The sequence below is a fragment of the Idiotropiscis lumnitzeri genome, chromosome 2 (genome assembly GCF_059441095.1).
Source record: "Idiotropiscis lumnitzeri isolate Australia: NSW breed Sydney's pygmy pipehorse chromosome 2, RoL_Ilum_1.0, whole genome shotgun sequence".
NCBI classification, from domain to species: Eukaryota; Metazoa; Chordata; class Actinopteri; order Syngnathiformes; family Syngnathidae; genus Idiotropiscis; species Idiotropiscis lumnitzeri.
Window position 1 is genome coordinate 3,981,051 of NC_142392.1, and position 24,459 is coordinate 4,005,509.

The 24,459-nt window shown below is 41.6% G+C and overlaps 1 protein-coding gene across 10 annotated transcripts in view; it reads left to right on the forward strand.

The window, feature by feature from the left end:
• LOC148341334 (ELKS/Rab6-interacting/CAST family member 1-like) overlaps positions 1-24,459 on the forward strand; it is a 59,086-nt gene that overhangs the window by 23,174 nt on the left and 11,453 nt on the right. For 4 of the 10 annotated variants that reach the window (XR_015841996.1, XR_015841997.1, XM_088287780.1 and 1 more), the window contains 6 exons: positions 2,553-2,564; positions 7,698-7,833; positions 8,975-9,106; positions 12,251-12,295; positions 13,105-13,265; positions 22,972-23,119. Coding sequence is in view for 6 of the 10 variants with exons in the window: in XM_088287780.1 (XP_088143906.1) it covers positions 2,553-2,564; positions 7,698-7,833; positions 8,975-9,106; positions 12,251-12,295; positions 13,105-13,265; positions 22,972-23,119 (634 nt within the window). In the remaining 4 variants the exon portion in view is untranslated. Of the gene's footprint in view, positions 1-40; positions 152-2,552; positions 2,565-7,697; positions 7,834-8,974; positions 9,107-12,250; positions 12,296-13,104; positions 13,266-22,971; positions 23,120-24,459 lie in introns of all 10 variants that reach the window. The other 6 variants (XR_015841998.1, XM_088287782.1, XR_015841999.1 and 3 more) reach the window with 4 other exon arrangements.

The following is a 24,459-nucleotide window of genomic DNA, read 5'->3' on the forward strand; positions in this document are numbered from 1 at the left end:
ATCATATTGTGAATTTTATACATTTGTGCACGCGCGCCAGAAAGCCTTCCGCCTCTCATCTGTGGCGTTCTCAGCAGCCGCCAAAACAAGCCCCTCCCCCGACTGCCTCTCAGCAGCCAATGGGAGGGCTGGTGTGGGACTACCTGGGCACGTGAGTGGCTCGGAGGGTCCTGTCAAATCAATCGGAAAGTTGCACGAGCACTCCCCAAAAAAAACCAAAAAAAAAAAACCTCACGTTGCTTGTCCGAAGTCGGGATATGCCAGCGTCCCCTCCCATGTGGAAAAAGTTGCCTCCCATCCTTCCTGTATGGACAACAACATAAATTCAAGTTGTCACGCAATTGAAATAATATATTAAAAAAAATATTTTTTTTCCTTATGGGATGTAGCTGAAGTCACTAATGATTTTTTATTTTTTATTTTTTTTTTTTTTAGCTCTTATTTTTTGTCTGCTTTCACACTATTAAGCTCGGAATGCTTGACTTGCTACTAACTATTTTTTATTTATTTTTTTTCACCGCCCCCCTAACAATGATTTCTAACGTCTGTTTGCGTCCACCTTTTTTTTAACACGGCACCCGCTGAGATTTTCCTCCTCTTCATTGTGCGTCTTTGTGTGGTGTACGCCGAAATGCTCTTTTCAAACGGCTTCAAAAACATCGTACAGAAATAGAAAAAGTGTTGATTCAAAGGCCAGACGTCTTTTTTTTTCATCATCCGTGTCCACTTATTCGTTCGGTCCCACTGCAACCTCGCTTCTCTTTCCGTGCCTTTTTTTTTTTGAGGGCAGTAAAACTAATGACTGTTAATGATTCCGAGGACATTCGTTTCAAAGTGTCCACGTCTGGCCGACCCAAAAAAAAAAAAAAAAAAAAATACGCGTCTATTTATAATTCAGCAGCAGCCGACGTCCACTTAGAGGGGTTTTAGCTGCGCATGTTTAATGCTTTATTTCGTCTGAGCGCCGTCGCGAACTGGAACGGTCCCCCCTCCAAAAGTATTGGGACAGCAAAGTCAATGAATTTGTTCGGAATGAAAAATTCTGATCACGCAAACGATCCGAATTCCAGCTTTTATTTCGTGGTATTTCCATCGAGACGGAGCAACTTTATTTGATTTTTTTTCATGATTATTTTCATTATTAAATGAGCTTAAAATGAAGGACCACTTTGAAATGCTTTGTTTGGTTCTTGTTTGTTTCATCAGAAGGTAAAACGCATGCTCGATTGGGTTCGGGTCTGGTGATTGACATGGACATTCTAAATGCCTTCAGAATTAATTCTTCTTCTGCCATCTTAAGTTGCGTCGTCAATAAAGACTATGAAGCCAATTTGTCTTGGACTACAAGCCTCGTAAAATAAAATCTGGAATTCCGAACTTTTGTGTGATATTCGCCTTTTTATCGGAAATGCAAATGTCTTCAGTAATCCAAAAAAAAAAGCAATTGACTTTGCCGTTCTATTACTTTTGGAGGGCGGGCGGCAGTGTAAGTGCGAGAAATGTTGGAAAATGGTCAAGCTATGTCTTGCCCCCCCCCCCCCAAATAAACGTGAATTAGAAGTGACTCTATAATCTCCTTGGCGGAGGTATCCAAGCCTGGAGTTTTTCGTCTTATTCCCACTGCCTGCGCGTCTTCTCATTCATCCAAAAGCCTTAAATTGCCGGCGACTTGACTGTTCTGCTTGTCGCAACGTTTCACCTCTCATCAGAGCGAGCTCCGTCACGGGAGGCACCGCGAGGCCGAAAGTGGCTGTGTTTTGTTTCGTTGTTTGTTTTCAGTTTAGAAGGCTGGATGACTAAAAGGTTTCGGGAGGGAAATCCTCGCGGCGGTGGAGCACTTCTTGCTCACCATCGTAATCGATGCTCATCAATTGATTTCAGTATAAATACCCCCCCCCCCCCTCTACCCAGGCGACGATGAAAAACTCGCACGCGGGTTCAACAAGGCCAGCGATCGTCGACCTTCCTGCGTGTGTAAATCCAGCTGCATAATGCGGTGGCGGGCTATTCATTTCAGTAACTAGGACGGTAATTGGAGCAGACTGAGTGACTTCACACTGGGGGGAAATGGAGCTGAAAAATCTGCCGCGATGGCCAAAATAAAGGATTTGGACAGCCGAGTGGAAAACAAAGCGAGACAGCGACGACGGAGAGTCAGGGAAGGGAAGAAGAGCGAGAGGAGAGCACTTTTTTTATTTTTTTTTTTAAGTTTGTGATGAACAAATTGTGTCAGTGAGGCTCACGTGGAGGCACCCAAGATGTTGAGCAATGTCAAAACACGCACTGAGCTCTCTTACGTACAGTCCCCGGCCAATTGGGTGAAATTGCTAAAAATGTACAAAGCGTATTCAAAAGTTGTCCTGCCTCGCCGTTCCACCGCTCATGCCTGCCTTGACGTCCGTGCACCTGTCTCAGTCTCAGTCTCACTTCCGTCTCTGTCTTTTGGACTTTTGTGTGTGATCAAGCTCGGCTAACCTAGCGCTCACTTCCTGTCTCACCTTTTCCCCCCTCTTTGGCTTTCTTTCATCTCGACGCCACGTCGCCCCGCCAAGTCTTGCCTCGAGGTTAGTATACGGCATGCCTCGCCCCCTCTCGCTCGCGTCCTCACAGCTCCCGTCCTTGCTCTTGTCATAAACTCTTGCTTTTTAATCATTCCCGTCATGTCTCGCCGGCTTCGCGAGGCTTTTTTGACTTTGACGGCTTCTCACTTTGTCTGTCGCATCGCTGTCTCCCTCGAGGAGGAAACTTGCGTGGCGTCGTCGCATGCTCCTCATGCTAAAACTTTAATCGCACGTGTTCGTGAATGTGATGCAGACTTGCGACTAATTACCTCCACCCAAAGGATACCGCTTCATCGATTTGTTTTTTGTATTTTTTTTTTTTTAAACACATTCCCGCAGACCAGGCCCACCTCGCACATGCGTGTAAAGGTGGCGCAGATCAGATTGAACATGTTTCTTTATGTGTTTCAGTGACAGACATCCGGGTCATGGCACCAATTGGAAATGCATGTACCGTATATCCCGGGATATAAGCCGCAGCAAAAAAAATAAAAAATAAAATAAATAAATAAATAAATAAATAAAAATAATAAAATAAATAAATGAAATAAAATTAAAACAAATAATAAAATAAATAAATAAATGAATGAATGAATGAATAAATAAATAAATAAATAAACAAATACATCAATAAATACATAAATACATAAAATAAAATAAATAAAATAAATAAATGAAATAAAATTAAAACAAATAATAAAATAAATAAATAAATAAATAAAAAAGTATACAAGCCGCAGCACGCTATAAGCCGCAGTTTTCTATGTTGAAAAAAATTGTTTCCTGCATGAATTTTGTACTGTGAATGTACATCAAGGTACATAAACAGATTGTTAAAACGGTGCCTTTTAACGCGGCAACAATTTTTTAAATTAAAGTAGAACAGACCTAAGAGAAAAAAAAAATCTAGATTAATTTAGGGTATTTTCTGGGTGCTAGAGCGCCCCTAGTGGTGAAAGAAAAATCCACGGAAAAGCCGCACCGTTGTATTTTCCGCATGGTTCAAAATCTCGGGGAAAAAGGTCCGGAAAATTTTTTGATAAACACGTGTAAATCACATATATATTATAATCTCCCCGTACTATAAGGCCCCTTTTGAGTTAAAAAAATCACACAAAAAAAAAATTTTAGCATTATATAAAGCATTTGATTTGTTTTTAGATGGCACAGTTCAGAACCAAATATTTAGAGAGACATTTTTTTCAACATTATTGTGAATGCTCTCACAATTAACCCAAAGAGGTACGAGAGCGACTGAGCGTGTGCCACAGTCAGCGGATAGGCCAAAAATCCTGCGTGCAGCAGTAAGAGTCACACGAGGACCTCAAAGCAACCATAGGAACAAAGAAACAAAACAATTCTGTTTGGGAGCCACGGAAACATTGATGTCAGACGTTTGGCGGAGGATGAGGAGTTCCTCACATCAAAACATGAGATGTGTTGCGCGCGGGAAAAAAAACAAAACACAAAAAAAAAAAACAGCCGACAAAGGAACAACTCTTCTTTCGCTTACCCAGCAAAGCAACTTTTTCTTTTTGGAGTTTCCCATTAGAGTTGGAGTTGAATCACTAAAACAAGAGCGAAAACGGCCAGGGAAGTTCAAACCTTTTTTACAGCACAATGGAGAATACTTCGAGTTGATCTCAGCGAAACAAGTTGGGAAATTCAATCTGACCTTTATGCCTCTAAGAAATAACCAAATTCTTTAATGCTGTAAATGAAATACCTGCGCGTGAAAGCGGAGGGCTGTTATCGTAACTTAGCACGAAGCTCATCTGGACTTGTCCAACAGTAACAAAACCCTCCAACAGCGTGTTCAAAGCTACTTAATGCACTTTATCTCATCTGTTTAAGCCTTACAAAAACGCACCGCTAATTTCACGCTCAGGAGCTGGAACTCGCATAATAGGAGACTTTTGAGGTACTCCTAGTTTTTTTTTTTCATTTTTTCATTTTTTATTTTTTTTAAACATTGGAATGAGCTAGTCTAGCAGTGCCGTGTACGATTTGTCCCGAAAAAACCTTCAGAGCTACAGTTCATCGAATTCAAATCGACATTGCAGTGAATGCAATTAAAAAAAATAAAATAAAATATATATATATATATATATATATATATATATTTTTTTTTTTTTTTAAATACATATTTATATATTTTTTTGTTTGTTTGTTTGTTTTTCTTATTTTATTTTATTTTTTAAAATCTAAATAAATATTTGTATATACATATATATATATATATATATATTATATTTTTTTAAATACATAAATATATAAATATATTATTTATTATTTTTTTAATATATATAAATATTTGTATATACATATGTATATTTATATATATATTTCAAATATATATATATATATTTTTATATACATATATATATATATATGAATATTTTCTTTAGTTTCTGTTACCTTATTAATATACATTTGCCTTCTATCCACGTCTGTAAAGAAGAGGAAAAATATACGTAAACGATAATAACTTCCTTTTCAGTGTAAAAAAAAAAGCAAACCAACACTTCAAGTATTTTTTTTTGTTTTTGTAAAAGACAAGAGTGCAATTCCAAGTGGTTAAAAGGAAATCCTTGATGCTAATTTTGTCTGAACTGTGTGCCGTAAACATACATGCGTCCTCCGAGTATTTCTGATCAAATATTTATGCAGGACTCCAAATGCAATATTAATATTACCTTCACGCAGGCCGCTGAAGATCTGCCGCATGCTAATGAAGGAGGTCGAAAAGTTCTTATGTCGGGGAGTTTAGGGAAGTTTTGGGAGATTTGTCTAGCGTTGCGAGTCATATATCTGGCAATTTTGTGCTTTCGCAAAGCGTACTCGAGTTCAAAGTGCTGTCAACACGCTTTTTGCGCGTATTTACGCAGCGCGGGCCACCGTGTTTGCGTGAGCGTCGATGCGCTTAAATGAACACATGTAGCAGCGCGCTCCTGACATATTTGCGTGTGTGGTCTGAGGCGCGATGCCCTACAAGGCCGCTTGTGTTTGGAGTCGATATAAATTCGATCTCACTTACGGAGGAATTTAAGAGTACGTGCACATAAATTCTTTGCATTGGAAAGCTTATAATGAGAGCGAAACATTACACAAATATGCACGCTCAGCTCCAGTGTGTTTTATCGCACCGTGGGAGTCCCATGAAGTTTTAAGAGCCTGGCAGTGGATATTTTGCTGAAAAATGTGGCAATTGTTTGACGGCTGCTGCGGTTGCCTGTCATCCGTGATCTGCTAAGTGGACGGTGATAGAACCAAAGAGCTTCAGTCGGGAGCAAAGGGGGGGTATAAAAAAAATAAAAAATATATATATAGCCAGTTGCCGTCTAATGCTTGTGATTCACAAGCGGCAAACAAACTAGATGCAAGCAAAACAAGTGATTAGCGGGATAAAAAAAAAATCAAGATGAAACCAGAGCGTTGGGTCGACGGGGAACATTGCTGGGCTGAAAAATCAACTCCACATGCACGCCCTCGCATACGTGCAGTAAATGTTGCATGAAGGGGGGGGGGTGTTAACCTGGGCGAGCTGGATGCGAGGCGCTTCCTGGCCATCGTCCAATAGGAACATTCCTGCCTGTTTATGACCTGTTACACACACACACACACACACACACACAGGGCTTGAAAAGATATTCCCCAAAATGGTGGAAACGTGCACGGAATCAGATTGAGCACGTTCCTTTATGAGTTTCAGTGACAGACGAGATGAGTGAAAAGGATCCGGGTCATGGCACCAATTTGAAAATGTACATTTGTACATCATGATGAAGTGATTGTACTTTTTGACGTGTTTTCCCGTCAATGGCAGCGAATGCGTTGAGAAAAAAAACGAAATCTTAACCAAAGTACTGCAATTCACAAGCAAGTCAACGCAAAAAGTGGAGTCCACGCCCACCTCTGTGTGGTCGCTCGCCGACCTTTCGTGTTTCTGCTCCTTCATCCCGAGCCGTGATTCGGTGTAATCTGTTAAACCTTCCCGGCATTAGAGCCAAGCTGTCTGCGAGTATGTGTGCGTGCGTGAGGGGTGCGCGGGAGGTATTAAAGGTCCCGATCGAGACGAGCTGGTGTGATAGGCGATAGGCTTGTGACAGAGGCGCAACGGCTTGCAGGCATCTTAAGCGGCGGCGGGGATTAAACCCTTTCTCCAGCCAGCAGGCTCGCCGCGTCCATGACGAATCTCTCGCCATTTTTTATTTATTTATTTTTTGTCTCGTCAGACCATTGCGTCGTCCGGCCATTGACTCGGACTTCACTTGGTGATCATTGCGTTGTATTCCGACGAGATGGGTTGTGGCATTACTTTAATTGAATTTTTTGGTTGCAAAATCGGGAACAAAAGTTGACTCGTCACAAAGTTACAGACAAAGGAGATATTAATATGCGCGTGAGAGTGCCAGCTGTTGTGTTGCTTTCTGGAATAAACGGAGCAGGTGTCGACATGTATACAAGGTGACTTCAAGGGCTAAAAAAAAACTAATCCCGGGGGTTTGGATTTCAAGGAAAAAAAAATATATATATATATATATATATTTATATAAATATATATAAATATATATAAATGTATATAAATATAAATATATATATATATAAATAAATAAATAAATTAATTAATTAATTATATATATATATATAAATGTATATAAATGTTTATATAAATATATATATATATATATATATATATATAAATAAATAAATAAATTAATTATATATATATATATTTTTATAATTTTTTTTCCCCTTGAAATCCAAATATATATATATAGTTAGTAACAAAGTGTTCTGCATGTTAAAGCTCTTGTTATAGATGACGTAATATTGCAACGATTAGCCGGATAATTACAATATTTTAGTTCAACTCGATACGACTCCGAGTTTATAAAAGACAAGATCCAAAGTTTTACCCATTATTTGAATTGGCCTCACTTTATTAAATAGGTAAAAAAAAAAATATTCTACCGTCTAACACCCTGACACCCATGTCACTCACCAGCCCCCACCCTTTAAAACCATACACCCTTAAATTCACAGCTATTCTAATAAATGATGTCATCGCGTCGAAAACTATTCCGTGGCATCTCCGCCGATTGACTTTGTGTTGTTTTTTTTTTGCGCATGCAGGCAGATGAAGGATCAATCCAAGAAGGTGGCCAACCTGAAACACAAGGAGCAACTCGAGAAGAGCAAGAATGCTCAGCTGATGGAGGAGGCCAAGAAAAGGGAGGACAACATGAACGAGAGCTCCCAGCAGATTAAGGTACGGGTGGAAGGGGAGAGAAAGTTTAAGGGAGGGAGGAAAAAGTTGGCGCCATCGCAACAACGGCGACGTGTCAAAATGTGACAGCGAGCCGCCTTGGGCAATGTCAAACAGGCAACGCGCTCGTGTACGCGTTGCACGTTGGATGCAGCTCGGGGAGTTCGCGCGGCGGTATCCGGTGAGGATGATTGACACGGAATGAGGTGACAAGAGAAGCGAAGGACCCGCGCTGAATATTCTCGGCTGCCTCCTGCCCAGCCGCGAGATTTGCAACCGAGCCGTCCTTCGCTTTCTTCCAGCTCGTCCCCTTGAACTTTCCCCCGTCACCTTCCCCCCCCCCATCCTCCGCTTTCTGCTCTTCCAGGAATTGTTAGCGGCCTCCCTTGATTAGAGGCAGATGACAGTTTTCACTCGTGTTGACTCCACAACCGCGCGGAGGGACTCAAATAAATAACCGTAACCGATGTTTCATTTTCGGAGCCGTCCCGCGGCATACCTCGAACCAGGAGTCAGGCGGCGAGTGAAATCCGAGTATAATTCGGTCCGTAAATTTGATTCAAGACTTTTTAATCAAATTAGGGCCCTTTCTCAGTCTGCATAGTTGCACTCCGAGTCATGTTGCATCTGGACTTTGCTCTGAAGACGTCGCATCATCAATTTTTCGGTTTTTAAAAAAAACCCTTGAGGTGTGATTTGGAATTCCAAAGACTCCTCCGGGGAGGAGGGAGGGAGGGGGGTGAGGGGATTATCAATTTAATCAGATTAAGCGGGAATTGATGTGTTTTAGTCAAACATTTTGCCTGTTAGTTGACGTGAGAAGCCATCATGTTTTTTGCGAGGCTCTGAAAACTTCTGCAAGTTGATTTTAAAGTCAGCACATCGGCTTTTCAGAATTAAAAAATAAATAAAAAAAATAAATAAAGGCCCCGAGGTGGTTTGGAATTTTATTTAATATATTTGAATTTTATAACTCCACTAGTGCAACATAAAAAAAAAAAAAAAATTAAAAATCATATTTATAAATGCAGCACAGCCGCCAAAGTAAAGTCCAACTTTTCCATGGATGAAAAAAAAAACATCTTTCACTCTCCTGGTTTTTATTTGATTGAATTGAAATTTTTTTTTCTGTCATTTTGTGCAGGACTCCATGCGCTATAAGGAGGAGCGCATCGAAGAGCTGGAGGAGGCCTTGAGGGAAAGCGTTCAGATCACCACCGAGCGGGAACTGGTGCTCGCCCAGGAGGAGCAAGCCCGCACACACGCCGAGAAACAGGTAAAAAAAAAAAAAGACCCCAACTTTCACCTCCTACCGCTTAACCCCCGACGGATTATCTTTTGTGTTTTTCCGACGCGGTTTCTTGGCTGACTTATTAAAACGTGTGGCTAACGGCAGCACGCATGCTCCCTCGTTTGCCAACTGAGCTCACTCAGGTGCGGCCGCGTGTTTGCCCAGTCGCTGCTCGTTCGGTAAACATCCGCTATTTAAAGAACAACTTGCGTTTTGTCCGCCCCGGCTGCACACAAACAGCTTTGTGCGTTATTCTGGTTTATCTCCGACGAGCAGGCAGAAAAGCTCAAAGTTGACGACATGCAACCGCAGAGTAGTAAGAGTTTTCTCATCGGTCCTCGAGTGACTTCACAAGACCTCGGAGGTGTGAAATGTTCCTCAAAAGGGTTTTGACAAGTGTTTTTGAAAAGATCACCAAAAAAAAAAAAAAAAAACAGCGTGGGACGTGAGGATGAATACTGCCCTGAGAAAACACGGCGGGCGTGTAGCTGTTGGCGAAAACCGTCGGCACTCCATTGTTATTCCGGCCTCTAAATGTCGGCCGTCCCGTCGGCAGACGTTCAAGACACACGAGGGTCGTTTTGCTTTTGCTGCATTTCGCTGACACGCTCCGTCACGGTAAATAATGGATTATTTGGACAATTCGATTCAGCGGCGGGTCCGCGTCCAAACTCGCAATCAAAGTCGGTAATGATAGCGGCGTGCTTGTTGCTTTTTGACACGCATAAGCCTCATCAAGTGGACATTTTAGGCCGGTTACGCAATCGCTGGGATGCAAACGTTGGGAAACTGGATTTTGACGGACGCGGACTTAAATTAGAGCCTTTTATTCGCTTCTCATAAACAGATCTGCCACAATTACTTTCGCCTCAGTTGGATTGGAAAATACCCCCCCCCAAAAAATAAATTTAAATAAAAAATAATTATTTAAAATGAATATAAATATAATATAAATTAAAAAATAATAATAAAAATAATTAGAACAATTTTATATATATATATATATATATATATATATATATATATATATTACAAATAATAATAAAAATAAGAAAAAAATTATTAAAAAAATATATAATATATATCTATATTAAAAATAATAATAAAAATAAGAAAAAATTGCATTAAAAGAATATTATGTATATATATAATATTTTTTTAATGTTTTTATTATTTTTTTTAAATATTTTTATATTGCTCCTTAAATTGTGGAATAGCTTATATTTAGCATTATTCAAATTATATTGTTTTTAAAGCATTTTCATTTTATTTTAATTTGTTAACGAAATTGCTTTTTCAATTCTAGTTTTCATTATTTTGGTATTTTGTTGCTGCTTTGCTGGCTTAGTTGAGTTTCAGCTTGCCCCGACCGTCGGTCATGTCAGCAAAATGTTTTCACATCTCACACTGTGCCTCATTTTCAGATTTTTTTTTGGGGGGGGATTTCTGATCATGTGATTGGATCAGAACAGTTTTTGTATGAATAACTTTACTCTTCCCAGGTTCAGTCCTTTGGTGACCTTTTGTTTTGCGTAGAATCCAGTTCAACGGAAAGAAACATACACAAAAAAAAAAAGTGCATGGAAAAAACATGTTCATTTTCCTGAAGTCCTGAGTTGGTTTCCATTTTAGATGTATTGCCATGACACTTTCAAAAAAACCAAAAAAAAAACAGCTACAAGTGGCCTCTTTAATTAGCGGAGCAGACGCCGTTGAGACGGGACACGGTGCCGGTGAGCATCCTGGACTTTGAACGCTTCGCAGAAGAAGCACGACGGCGAAACGTCAAATGGCGGCCCAACACGGACATGACCCAACATCAACACCGATTCTGACATTCTGTTCAATCTACACGACATACATTCCTTCCAACGCACATAAACATGACAGAAAAAAAAAAAAAGTGCTCACTGCTCTTTGAATAGCATCGCATTCAGCGGCGGCCAGATGGACTCCGCTTAGGATTCTTCGCATCGACGTGAGAAAATATTTTTTTTTTTCTTTTTTTACAAGCACTTCACCGCTATTAGGCCTCGGCGTAATGATTCATAAAATCCCGACAGAGGCAGAGCCGATGATGAGTCGGTCAAAGGGGCCTTGCTTTTGCTTGTCGCGACGTGCAATCGAGCGTTTCGTTTGTTCTCGGTTATGTCGAGCTGCATGATATTGCGATTGCGATTTAACGTATAATTATTATTCCAAGGTCCACTGCAATTTATTTATTTTTTTACAAACACATGCGGGTTTTCCCAGAGTACATTTTTTTTTGGGGGGGGAGGGGCATAAAAATGACCAATTCAAGGATGGCACAAAACTGCTGAACAAGAAACCGACATTAAGTGCAAGAATTTATTTTGTAATATTTTTTTTTTCATAAAAAATCATCGTACTAAAAATTAACGAGATGCTACGTTTCTGCGGCCAAGATAAAAAAACAGTATAAGTGCAATTCAGGCATCACTGCCATCTAGTGGTGATTGGTGATATTACAAATTAAAACTGTTATTTTTTTTTTTTCATATTTTGGATTTTTCTCCATATTTTGTACGTTTATTACACATATATTGAAAGTTTCTCACCATTTTTTTGACAATTATAATTTTTTTTTTTAAATAAAAATTCAAACCCCTCTCTGTGTTCTGCCAACTGCCATATATTGATAGCCCATCTGTCAGATTTGGGCATTTTTCTACTACTCTATTTTTTTTTTTTTCCCCCCACCCGGGATTCATTCCTCAAGCGTCCCCCCCCTCCCTTGGAATTCAAAAATGGAGCTTGTGTTTCCGACTGCTCATTAGCTGCCGTTTCTCTCGTTTGCCCATAATCGCTCATGTTCTTGATTACTTCCGTCAAGGGCGTTCCGTAGGCGGCCTGCGGTTACCGTCCCGAAATTCAACATGAAGATCGTCATCAAGCCTTGGCGGCGGTCATTTAAGTTCGTCGTGCATTTTCGCTACTTTTCACTAAAGCATTTCTATCTTCTCTCTCCTCCTGACCGCTTTTCCTTCCCTTCTTTTTGTTGTTTTTACTTCTCGCCTGTCATGTTTTCCTTCCTTTTCCTCCACTTATTCCGTCCGTTCATCTTTCCACGTTTGCCTCCGTCCTCTTTTTTTCTCTCTATGCACGCAGCTTTGTCCTATCGAGCTCAGCACGACTGGCTTTAGGTGGTCAAAGGTAACAAGGCGGCATCACGGACATCACATGACGTGTCTTTTTTGTATTTATTTATTTTTTTCTGATAGTAGGATACACTGAGACACTTTCAATGTCCTTTGCAGGGCCCGCCCTAGCCCCTCCCACCTCCATCGGCGATTTGCATACACTCACAAAATAAGTTGATTTTAATATATAAGATAAAGTCAGATAATTTATATAATATATGAATAAGTGTGAGTAGTTCCGAAAGCATTATACTCAATTTTGAAATTTATTTAACAGTCTCACCTTTGCTCATATTTCACTTTTTTATTTTTATTTTTTTATTTTATTTCTTTAAACTAAAAATTTGATTATTTCATATTATTTTACTTGATCATGGAAGCATTTTATTTCCATATACCATTTAAAGTGCAAATACCAACATCATAAATTGAGAACTGTATACCAACCAGCCCCGACACTTAAGCGTTATATTTCTAATGAATAATTTAACAATTATTCACATTCATCCTCTCCGTTCTTTCGAATATTTACCTTTGAATTTACTCGTCTGACTTGAAATAAAGCGTTCGATTTGGTTGAAGAGAATTACATTGAAAGTGTATTGTCGCCTGATTTTTGGCGCCCCCTTGAGACCGCGGCGCATATCGCACCTGCCTATTCCGTTTCTTTGCATGTAAAAAACAATTCTGAAAGCATCTGCGGTTGTTATACGCACACGCACGCGTTAAGAGGGGTCCGCCATGAACCACCTGACATCCCCAAAATAATTTACAGACCATTTCTATGGATGAAGTTATAACGTACGTCTGTGTGCGTGTCAGGTGGAGGACCTGCTGGTTGCCATGGAAAAGGTCAAACAGGAGCTGGAGGTGATGAAAGCCAAGCTGTCATCCACTCAGTTGTCACTGGCCGAGAAGGAAGGTCACCTGACTGCCCTGCGGGCCGAGCGGCGGAAGCACCTGGAGGAGGTCTTGGAGATGAAGTAAGAATTTGAGTTGCGTGGTGATCCTCAGCCGTGCCTAACCCGAACCCCATCTTGACCCTCAGTCCCTTATCTCCTCTAAAGCCGCAGAGTTAAGTCGACTATGAATACAGGAAGCATGTAGCACTTTGGAGCTCTTCATATGATTGATTGCGTAACCAGATGTCCACCCGGGCCGCCTTTGAATGCTACATTAATGGACGCTCTCGCGTAAGCCAAGAAGAGTCCAGCAGTCCGACGTACTTGCACCGCTGAGGATTGACATGGACTGGAACAATACTTGAGTTTGAAGCAGAAGCCAAAGACGCGATCCAAGCCCGCATGTGCTGCCTGTTTTAAATTCAGATTTTTTTTTTTTTTACCGCGGCATCACGGGAAAAATATACGCCGTGAGATGGAGTCCCGATAACAGGGTGTTGACTTGAAATGTGCATATATACCGTCACATAAACGTGCGTGCGGTCCGTTTCTTTTCGTGTTCCTGTCAGACGTTAAAAAAAAAAAAAAAAAAAACTTTCATCCCGCGTAATCGTACGTCAGTTTTTAACGATTATTTTTGCTGGACATTGTGCTGCTCCTTCTGTTGTGCGTGCCTTCTATCGCTTAAGGGCAGTTTTATACGAACATACGGATCGACGATGGACTTTTTGCCGTCTATATCCGTCAATGGCAGTGAATGAGTCAATAAATTATATTAATTCTCAGAGGATAAAGAATATATGCCTGTCCGTGTCGTTCCATTATAAGTTATATATGCTTCACCGTACGGGGTTATAAGTTTTTTATTTTCTTATAGTCGCTCACTTCACTTCTTCTTTAGCCGCCTTATGTTGACTTATATCGCGCGCACGACACCACGGGCCTCCTCGACACGGTGCCTGCGTCGTCTTTGAGTGTAAAATGCGCATTTAAAAAAAAAAAAAAAAAGTACGTGCGCGCAGTGCGCACGGACAACCGTAACTCTTTGAGGTTTGATGTCTGATTTGTTGCCCGATTTAACACCGGTGTAAAGTTTAATGTTTCTGTAAGACATGATATATGACACCGGAGCTTTCAGCGGGTTCTCGGACAGGCTTAGAATATATTAGCCGCACACACGCACACGCACGCACACACACTGAGGCAGTGCATTTGTGACATTCTGTCTCATTTTTCTTCCAAACTGTACTCAGCGAGCGAAGCGATGCGAGTTGTAGCCTTCCTAGCGGGGGGAAGTGGAAAGGACAGTGCCGGGATAGTAAAATGAAAGAAAATGAGCAGTAAAGTGTTTCTTGGCAGCGGGAAAATGAGCGAAAGCAAAGAGGAGAGAGACAGCTGTCCAAAGATAACTAAGTGGCGCCAACAAAAGCGTGCGCTTGAAATGATATTACCCCCATCGCCGTCTCCCGAGCTCCTTCTGTTCATCCATCACCCTTTAAGACTGAATTATAGATTTCCAAGGTTATAAGCACTTCCTGATGTTTCGCGCGTGCAATGAGGTTTTATACGTTTTAATTTATTGGTGATTGTTTTCGCCATTAAGGAAAGGCGCGCGCAACATTTTTTATGAGCGTTAATATCGGAAATTGTTTGGCGAAGGCAAATGTTCGGAGGCATAAAAGCAACGCGATGTCAATTTCTGTTTATTTGCGAGGTTGTTATGGCGATAGTCACGTTAAAAAACGACTATTTATCACCATGGCGAGCGTTCAAGACGTGAAATAACGGCGCACTTGATGATTTTTTTTTTTTTTTTTTGGGGCAGCATTGCTTGCGGGGTTATTATTACCAGTTCGGCAAAATGCTAATAAAACGTGCTAATTACGTTGTTTTCAGACGTAGGCTAAGTGCTATTTTTAAAAACACACTTTTTGAATTTGAAAAAAAAAAACATTCTGTCCTTTGTACGCGTTTTATTTATTTATTTATTTTACTCATTTTGCTAGCTTGTGGTTTTAATATTAGCGTACCAAGACAGTTTTATTAGACAGCATTATTGTTATTATTATTATTAATTAATTGATTAATTAATTAATTTATATATTTATTTTGTGACCACTGCAGTACGATATTTACTCCAATTAACTAAATATGCTGCCTGGCTAATTAGCTGGCTAATTTTAATTTTTTTATTTTATTTGTATTTATTTTATTTGTATTTATTTTTTTTCATTTTCATTTTAATTGTATTTTTATTTTTATTTTATTTCATTTTAATTGTATTTTTATTTTATTTTTATTTTTATTTTTATTTTTATTTTTATTTTTATTTTTATTTATTCATTTATTCATTTATTTATTGCTTATTCAATTCGTTTTTTAACTCATGGAAGGAAAAGTGAAATATTGACTAAACAATATGTTCTTAGGGTTCAGCTTGCGAATGTCACATGACCAAACCTAGAAAGCAGGTGAGCCGTGATGGTCGTTCAATCAAATTCTGCTCTTTATTTTTTTTTTAAATCAGTCATCGGGATTTTATTTTGCCAAATATCTAAATTGGATCCACCATGGTCGGGTTCTGATTCCTGTCATATTTTCAGAAAAAATAATATTTTATAAATTGCGTCAGGTTATGTAAATGTTTAATTGACTCATTCACCGCCAGTCGAGGTAAAATGAATGTACGATTTGTGTAAATCCACGTCACTGGCAGTGAATGAGTTAAGCACAACTTTAGATACAGGTAACGTTTTGCAGTCTCACAACAAGTGCAATTAAACTCCAACCTGTCCTCGTGCTGTTTTCCCACTCTCCTCGTGAATGTTGATGCCTCAAGGCTAATGCTGTAAATATAATTTATCTCCCCTCCGACGCTCCTTCTCGGCTTCCTCTTTGCTGCGCTGTCCCCCGTCCCGTCCCTCATCCCGTCCTCTCCATCACTCTCCGAGGCTTTCCTTCAATCCGCCCCCACGCGATTCTCATGTCCCCCCCCCGCCCCGTTCCGCCTTCCTACGCGTCTTTTTTGACCGTCGCCGTAGCTTCTTGTGTGACCGCCTGTGTATGTCGTTATCACCTGGCTGTATTTCCGAGGCTACCGTCGCTATTGTCACCACGTGCTGTGAGAAATCAATGGCATGTGTTTTTGCTATTCACCATATCGTCTCATGTTTCTTCGCTCTGCTATTCTTTTTAGTTGGGAAAGAATGATTATCGACCCGGCCGATTATCGGCGCCAATATTTGGCATTTTGCCGATTATCGCCATCGGCCTTTTTTAAAATGTCAAGGCCGATGAATTACATTTATTTTGGCTCGCTGCAGCACACGTCTCTCTCTATGCTGTGCTCGTGGCCCTGCGTGCAGAAGCGGATCTGATTGGTTCCTTGTACCAGCCAATCAGCAGTCAGGTTTGCTTTTTCACCTCGAGTCACACGCACTACAGGAGAGCTCCCGTGAGCATAGGAAGGAAAGGAAACAGATTTTGGCGAAATTTTAATTGATGTCATTCTAGTGCAACTCACAACTAATCGAAAACTATTTGCCGTCATAAACTGTAAAGAGTTGTTTGTTTTCATTGAACTATAAGACGTGCAGTTGGGAGCTCTGTGCATTTTTTGTTCGACTTTTAAAATGAATTTGTCTGTTGTATATCGGCTTCCGATATCGGCTTCAAATATCGGTTATCGGTCTCCATGACGACCAATAATCGGTATCGGCTCTGAAAAAAATCCTATCGGTTTATCACTACTTTTTTCTTATAACGCGTTCCTGTGTGCGAGCGGTCCGATTTATGCCAGCTTTGCCGACGACTCGACTCCACGCGTCACGCACACACGCCACATGAGTTATGCTAACAATGTGGCAAAGCGTGTCGCCCCCGTGTAAATACGACTGGCGGCCAAAGCGGTGCGCGTAAACAGACAAGACAGCGTGACTGCTTGGAAGACACACACGCCCATATGCATGTATGTACGTATTATGGCGGCAAGACAAGCGCTTTGATCCCCTCAGACAGCGATGAGATTATAGCCGAGCGCCGAATCGAGGCCGCCGCGCGTGTGTTTGTTGTGTGTTGCGCGCGCGGGCTTGTCGGGAGCTTAGCGCGACTAAAAGGGGCCGGCGCAGTTTGACACTCGGTTTTACAAGCTCAAAGCGGGGAGCCCTCGCTTGCCTTTCTTGCTTATTCTGTGCTTTTTGGTGATTTGTGTGTCTTCCACTTGGAAGAGACGGGGGGAAATCAAGGGGAGAGAGACCACCACGAAAGCCAAAGGATCCTTATTTGGATCCTGATCTGAGCATTTTGCGTATATTTTACCTGGATTTTTCATGTATTATTTATAGGACGAAAAGCGGAGGTCAACCCGAATAAACTCTTCGCGATAAAATGTTATATTTGCTTTCAGTAAATATGCCCTTCATCCACCAGGGGGCGGCCATTTGGTGGCGTTTTGGTGACTTAAAAGGACATCACAGTTACTGGTGATCAGGTAACGACCAATCATGGCTCACCTGTTTTCTGGAGCTGAGCCATGATTGGTCGTTAATCAGATGGTGTGTTTCGACTCTAAAGAAAATTTGGAGATTGACTTCCCCTTTAAGGAAAGTCGGCAAAAATGACTAATAGAGTAATCGGCTCAAAATCGACTTTGCATTATTTAAAAAAATGAAAATGTAAATAAAAATATTTGACTATTTCACAAGATTTTGTTCTGTAGGATTTTATTTGCAACAGAATTGAACAATTTATTACATTTTTTGCTGATTATTTATTTATATACATACATATTGTCTTATGTTTATTTATATAAAAAAAAATAAAATAAAAAAAAAAAAATAATAATCGTAATAATTCAACCCGTACAGCAGTTATAACTTAGTGATCAATTAGGACATATCTTGTCACTTTAAGTTTTGTTCCTTCTTTTTTTTTTTTTCCACATAATTGTGAGGCGCTCCCGCTTTGTTCCTCCGGCTGTCCGTTCATGTGTGTGTGTGTGTGTGTGTGTGCGTGTGTGCACATGTGTGGTCCCATCAAAAGCGCAAACTCCTGCAGACCCTTGGTAATGCATTTTACACCTTTCCTATTAGTCACACCGTGCGTCTACGTGTGTGCGTTAAAAAAGTGCGTGCCCGCGTGAGAGAGAGACAGAATTGTGAACAAAGAGAGAGACGGGGGGGGGGGGGTGAAAATGGGGGGAAATGTGTCAAGATCAGATCCTCATTCTGTCATGCAGCAGTCCCACCTGCCCTCCTCTCTTGTCTCGCTCTCTCTCTCCAACGCGCCGGCATTGTCTCTCGACCCCCCGCTTCCCCGCTGCGCGCTTCCCCGGCTCGCCGTCTCTCTCCCCCTTCATGTCTCTTTGATTTGTTTTCCCTCCAAATCCTCCAGGCAGTTTATTCCCTTCCCTGTCAGTGTTGTGCGTCTGGATGTGTGTGTGTGGCGTCTTTTTCTTTAAGCCTCTGTGATGTACAACAGCTTTTTGAGGGAGCTTTTTCCTTCCTACACTCACACACTTTTTTTTTTTTTTTAATTCCACTCGCTTGCCTTTTCCAGTGGCCACTAATGGTTCTCGGTCATCTTTCAATGTCCGGTATGCAACATAATCGTAAAAAAAAAGAAAAAAAAAAAGAATGTTTTAGAGGAACGCATTTACTGCCATTGACGGCTAAAGACGTCAAAAATCCATTTTATTTACTCGGCTTAATGCAAAATGTAATCCTAATAAAATCGCACGCCTGCACACGCGCGTTGCGACGACGTGGGCGCTTCTCATGCACATCTTGAGCTTTTAATAAGCGCAATTAAACACAATCGCCGGGTAAATATTAGCCTGCGGGGGCATTCATAACGATAATTCCAGACATCCCACCTTTTTTTTTTATTTGTAAAACGAACCCCTCGGCCGTCTTTTAAAACGGACCTCCGGTGGGAATTTAAAGGATTTTTTTTAACGCACAGCTGCGGTAGGAGTTGATCAGTTTTCCCGATAACGGCATTAAAAGGAGAGAGCAAGAGAAGCTGTAAATGTTTTTTTATTATTTTTTATTTTTTTTGCTGCCCCCCCCTCGCTTAATTGAATGCCTTCGCTTTGATGCCGCACATATGGCCAAACGGACAAATGTTTTTTGTTCCTTGAGTGTAGCCGGTGTTATCCACTCCATGTCCAGTGGACATAAAAAGTCTACACACCCCGTAAAGACCAGGGATTTTTTTTTTTTTAGATATTAAAAAAAAAGAAGCAAAACCAAGATAAAACATTCCAAAAAAAATGAATATGACATATGATTTTTCTCCTTTTTTTTTTTTTGTTTTACTTCCCCACAGGTTAGAGGTCACATTAATAGCGGGGAAACATTTTTGAAATAAGTCCGCTTGGATTGTTTTGTTTTTTTCTCACAGGAAAATCCGGCGTTGAAACAGGGGTGTGCCGACTTTTGATATCCGCTGTATTTATATTTGAGACATTAATGATGCCTGGGAGGAATTAGTGGAAGGGATTAATTTGAATCCTCGCACACAAAAGTCGATCATGGCTCAGGTGTGTGTATGGATTTGTGCTCGGCGGCCAGCTGCGGGTCCTGCATCTCATTACCCTCGCTTCCCTCTCACACATTTCTCCTCTCCCGCTGACAGCACAGTCCGCTTACTTCACTTCTACAGTTGTGTTTTATTAGCTGCACTATGAAAAGAACACACCTCACTGGTCGTGCGCGTCACCTGTGCCCTCGCCCGTGCTCTTGCAAACTCATCAGGCTTCACGTCAAAGTACGCGACGCTGCTCCCCGCCCGCCGCTTTGATTTTTCCACCAGCTGCCGCCGCCGCCGCCGCCGCCGCCGCAGTTGTGACCTCAGCTCACGTTCAGGTGGGTCGCATCCCTCAACGCGCACAGCTGCGCTCTGTTATCCAGCACGGGGGTTCCTCGCCGACGCATCCCCTGCGCTCGCCGTCAAGGTTATTTAGTTGAAGTCAGGGACTTTTTCAGACCCCGAAAGTGAAAGTCTGCCGAGGATTCGGTGTTGTTGTTTCGTGTCCTACTGGGGTGATCGGTTACAGCGAAAGTAGAAGTCTCAATAAAGCTCATTTTCAAGAAAAACACCGGCGCTTCTAAAAATACACAATAGAGCAAAACTGCGTCTTCCTTCTGATGGCTCGCTAGAGCGCCTCGTTGTTGGCAGTAAGCGCTTGCATGTCAAAGGCTAAAAGTGAGAAAAAAAACGAAAAAAAGCCAACGTGACAGCCGACGTGTTGACGTGACCGCTTTAGAGCGCCTCGTCGTCCCGCCATTTGAAACATGCTAGACAAAGTAGGGCGTTGTCGTCATATTTGATTGACAGTTGGCAGCTTGTTTTTTATACATTCAGCAAACATAGTTTTATATACTTGGCGATTTTTTAAAAATTATTATTAATTTTTTTTAGGGCTGTCAAAATTAAAGCATTCACGCAAGATTTTTTTTTTTTCAAATTAACGCGATTAACTCATTTACTACCATTGACGGCTAAAAACGTCGAAGATCCTTTTTTTTCTTTTTTTTTACTCAGCTGGTAGTGAATGTGTTAAATATTTTAACTCAGTGAACTCAGTTTTATTTACTTAATTTATAAAATAATTTGCATACTTTGTATAGGCTGTATAATATTAATTGTCCATCTTTAGCACATCATCTCAAAACTAGAACTCAAAGAAAGCTATTCGAACAGTCTTTGATTTAATAAAAGCTTCGCAAAAAAATTTTAGAAAAAATGCGATTAATCACAATTAATTGCGGAATTTTTGCGATTAATTCGTTAAAAAAAAATAATCGCTTGACAGCACTATTTTTACTTTAACTCGTTTAGTGCCATTGACGGATAAACACGTCAAAGATCAATTTTTTTTTTTTTTTACTCTGTAAATTTTAGAAGACGTTAATTTGAACTTTACATTGACTTTAAATGAAATTGGATAATTTCCCGTGGTACACATGAAACAGATATTCTCACTCCTCGTTTGTGCTTATACGGTATCTCCACACGGCCATATGGATTTAAACCTCCCTTTACAAAAACGAGCTTGTAACACAACGATCCCTTCAGGGCGTCTTACAAGCGGCGCAGCCATCGCAAACGTCACCGAAAACAACGAAGTGCTGCTTTATAGCGCCGAGTCATACAGTCGCAAAAGAGAGAGGGGATTATTTTGAACCGAGCCTTGTGTTTGTTTTACGCCGAGACTGGCCAATGTCACGCCGGACGGACTCGCGCATTCTCACCCAAATGTAAAGTAACCCGCAGGGAGGCGCGCTATCATAACTGCAGACGTTGAAACTCTCTCTGTCGTGTGACAGCGTTCGGGGGGCGGGAGATAAGGCAGCACACGTTGGAAGCCGCCCTCGTTTGGGATCCAACGGTCGGCATTAGCCGTCGCCGATACAGTGAGGGGCTTTAAGTGGTTTTCGGAAGGGGAAGAGCTCGCATGCGCGCGCGTGGGGGCGGAGGTCAGGTGCCTGGTGGGCTTGAGCGCGTCTGCTGACTATCTGCCTTGTCGCCGCCGCGATGACATCACGCCGCACGGCCGCCAAACGACGGAAAGAATGCCTCTTGTCTCCTTTACGAGCCGAGAGGGCGAGCGATAGAGCGAGGGATGGCGGATGGGCGGAGGAAAAAAATATATATAAAAAATACGCAGATACACCGAGAGAGGCCCACCGTGAGGACATCTGGTATGCATGTAATTACACGTTTATAAGCGTTGTGAGCAGGCAGGTAACTCTCAATTTATTTATTTTCATCATTTACTGCCATTGACGGATAAAGACGTTCTTTTTTATTTATTTATTTTTAACTTGGCTAGTCGTGAATGAATTTGTTCGTCGCATTACGTTGTCTCTTTGGCTCATCAGACCACAGAGTCCTAAATTATTAACATTGTCAACTTTTTTAAAGGGTGCGTCAGTTTTACGATATTTTAATTTTATTTTTTGCTCTTCGCGGTTGCGATGGTTTTAGAGTCCATGCAAATTCAAGAGCCATTCGCTTACATTGGCGAGCTAATTTCATAAACGGAACGCAAACTAATCATCAGGAGGATTGATCCATCCATCGTGGTTTAAGCGTGTCCAGCTCCCGTCTGGCTAATGAGCGCCGCAGCACAGATGCATGATGGGACACTGACAGCGTGGTCAGCGAGGTTGACCGAAGAATCCGTGGGCCCTCACCCAGGCGAAACGTGTAATCTGTCTTCATTTAGACGCTCTCATCGCCGCATTCCATCGCTGCCGCACACGCGCGTTCCAAATTGAACAAAAAAAAAAAATTGTAAGAAATAGACGCATGACTTTGCAGCAAAAGGGGGGAGTTGTGGGGTGGATTTGTATAATTGCACGTCTTTGCTTTGAGACTTTTGTTTTCAAACATGCAGATCTGTGATTTACACAAAACCGTTAAAACGGGCCCTGTGATCACCAAACCGAACTTGTTGACTTGTTTTGGATGTTTCGAGACAATTAAATGGCGATTAGCTGTTGAGGCTACGACAAATATCTCCTCACATGTCGACATTTCTCATTCTAGAATTTTTTTTTTTTTTTTTTTAAGCGCTAAAGTCATAGTTGAGTGTTTTGAACAAAAATCGGACCCCCTTCGACAAGTTCCCTCTTCTTACTGCACCATGAACTCTTTCACTACCATTGACGGATATAGACGTTAAAAAAAAAAAAAAAAAAAAGTGAATTCATTTCACCCGGGCTGGCAGTTTGCCGCCAGCCCCTCGAGGTGTTCTTAAGCGGAGTGTTTGTGTACGCAGGCAAGAAGCGCTGCTGGCTGCCATCAGCGAGAAGGACGCCAACATCGCCCTGCTGGAGCTCTCCTCATCCAAGAAGAAGAAAACCCAGGAAGAGGTGGCGGCCTTAAAGCGGGAGAAGGACGGGCTGGTTCATGAACTCAAACAGCAGGTAGGATTCCTTCCGTCGGGAAGAATGGGGAAAGGACGTCTTTGGAAAAAGCCTCCCGGGCGAGGTGTCAGCGACACGAGGAGCAAAGCAAACAAGAGAAAGCCCCCCCCCCCGTGTCCGCACTTCCGACCACCGAGGGTAAATTTAGGACGGAGCTGCCACTCCTTCCCGCACCGCACGGACAAATCTCACAACACTTTCATACCAGGCCGTGCTGATTTATCATCGCGCGCCCGCTCGCACGGAGGCCGCTCGCCGCTCGCCGCTGTGCTGGTGGATGTTTACGAAGTTAAACACACACACTGGCAATAAAACGAGGGAATAAACATGACAAAATACCTTCGTGGCTCCTCGCACACACGCAAACACACAGAATTAGCTCGAGTGGATTAACCAGCGCTGGTGTCAAACTCAAGGCCCGCGGGCCAGATTTGGCCCGCAGCCTCATTTTATGTGGCCCGCGAAGGGCAAATGATCTTTTCTTTTTTTTTTTTTTTTTTTTCATTTTTAACAACGTTGAGATACGAGACGTTAACATTTCGTTGTTACCGATCCTCCCCCCTTTTGAAATAAATTGAAAAATTGTTGAAAAATGAGTTTGACACCCCTGCGCTAGCGGATGAACCGAATTGGCGAATATACTTTTCTGTCAGTATTGACATGTATTCAAGCAAAAAGCCGCTTATAATTAATCGTCATAGAAACGCATTGGAAAAAACGCAAAAAAAAAAGAAAAAAATCGACATGAAAGGCGGCAAATATTTTCTACAAGTGTGTGTGCGCACTGGTGGGTGTGAGCATTTTTTTTTTTTTTTTTTTAGCCCTGCTCTCCTCCCCCTCCTGGTCCGTCTCGCCGCCTGTCTTTCCCTCTGTGGTATCATAATTTTCAGTCCCTCAATGATGGATCACAGCTGAGACTTCCTCAGTATTCCCGTCTGTGTATGTTTGCGTGAGCGCCGGTTGGCGGAGCGGAGGCCGGCGGCGTATTTTTAGCTCCCACCTATTCCCCTCAACCCTCCTCCCACTCCATGTGTGGAACTGTCACACGCAGATTCAAGCGCCTGGACAGTTGTAAAACAGGACAAGTGAGTGAAATGAAATCAGAGAAGCACGTGGGATCAAAAATGTTTGTATTGCTCCGAATGTAGCGAGTGGAAGATGCAACAAATAACGGAAGATATTCGTTTTCCAAAGTTATTCCAAGTGGGCTGGTTCTGGTTTCTGGTCTTTTTTGAGAGAGATTAAAAAAAAAAATTAAAAATCGGTGCAAAGGAAGACATTGTGGTTATCATAATAAAAGTTGGCCGCATTTTCCGCCGCATGTGGTTGAGATTTGCAAC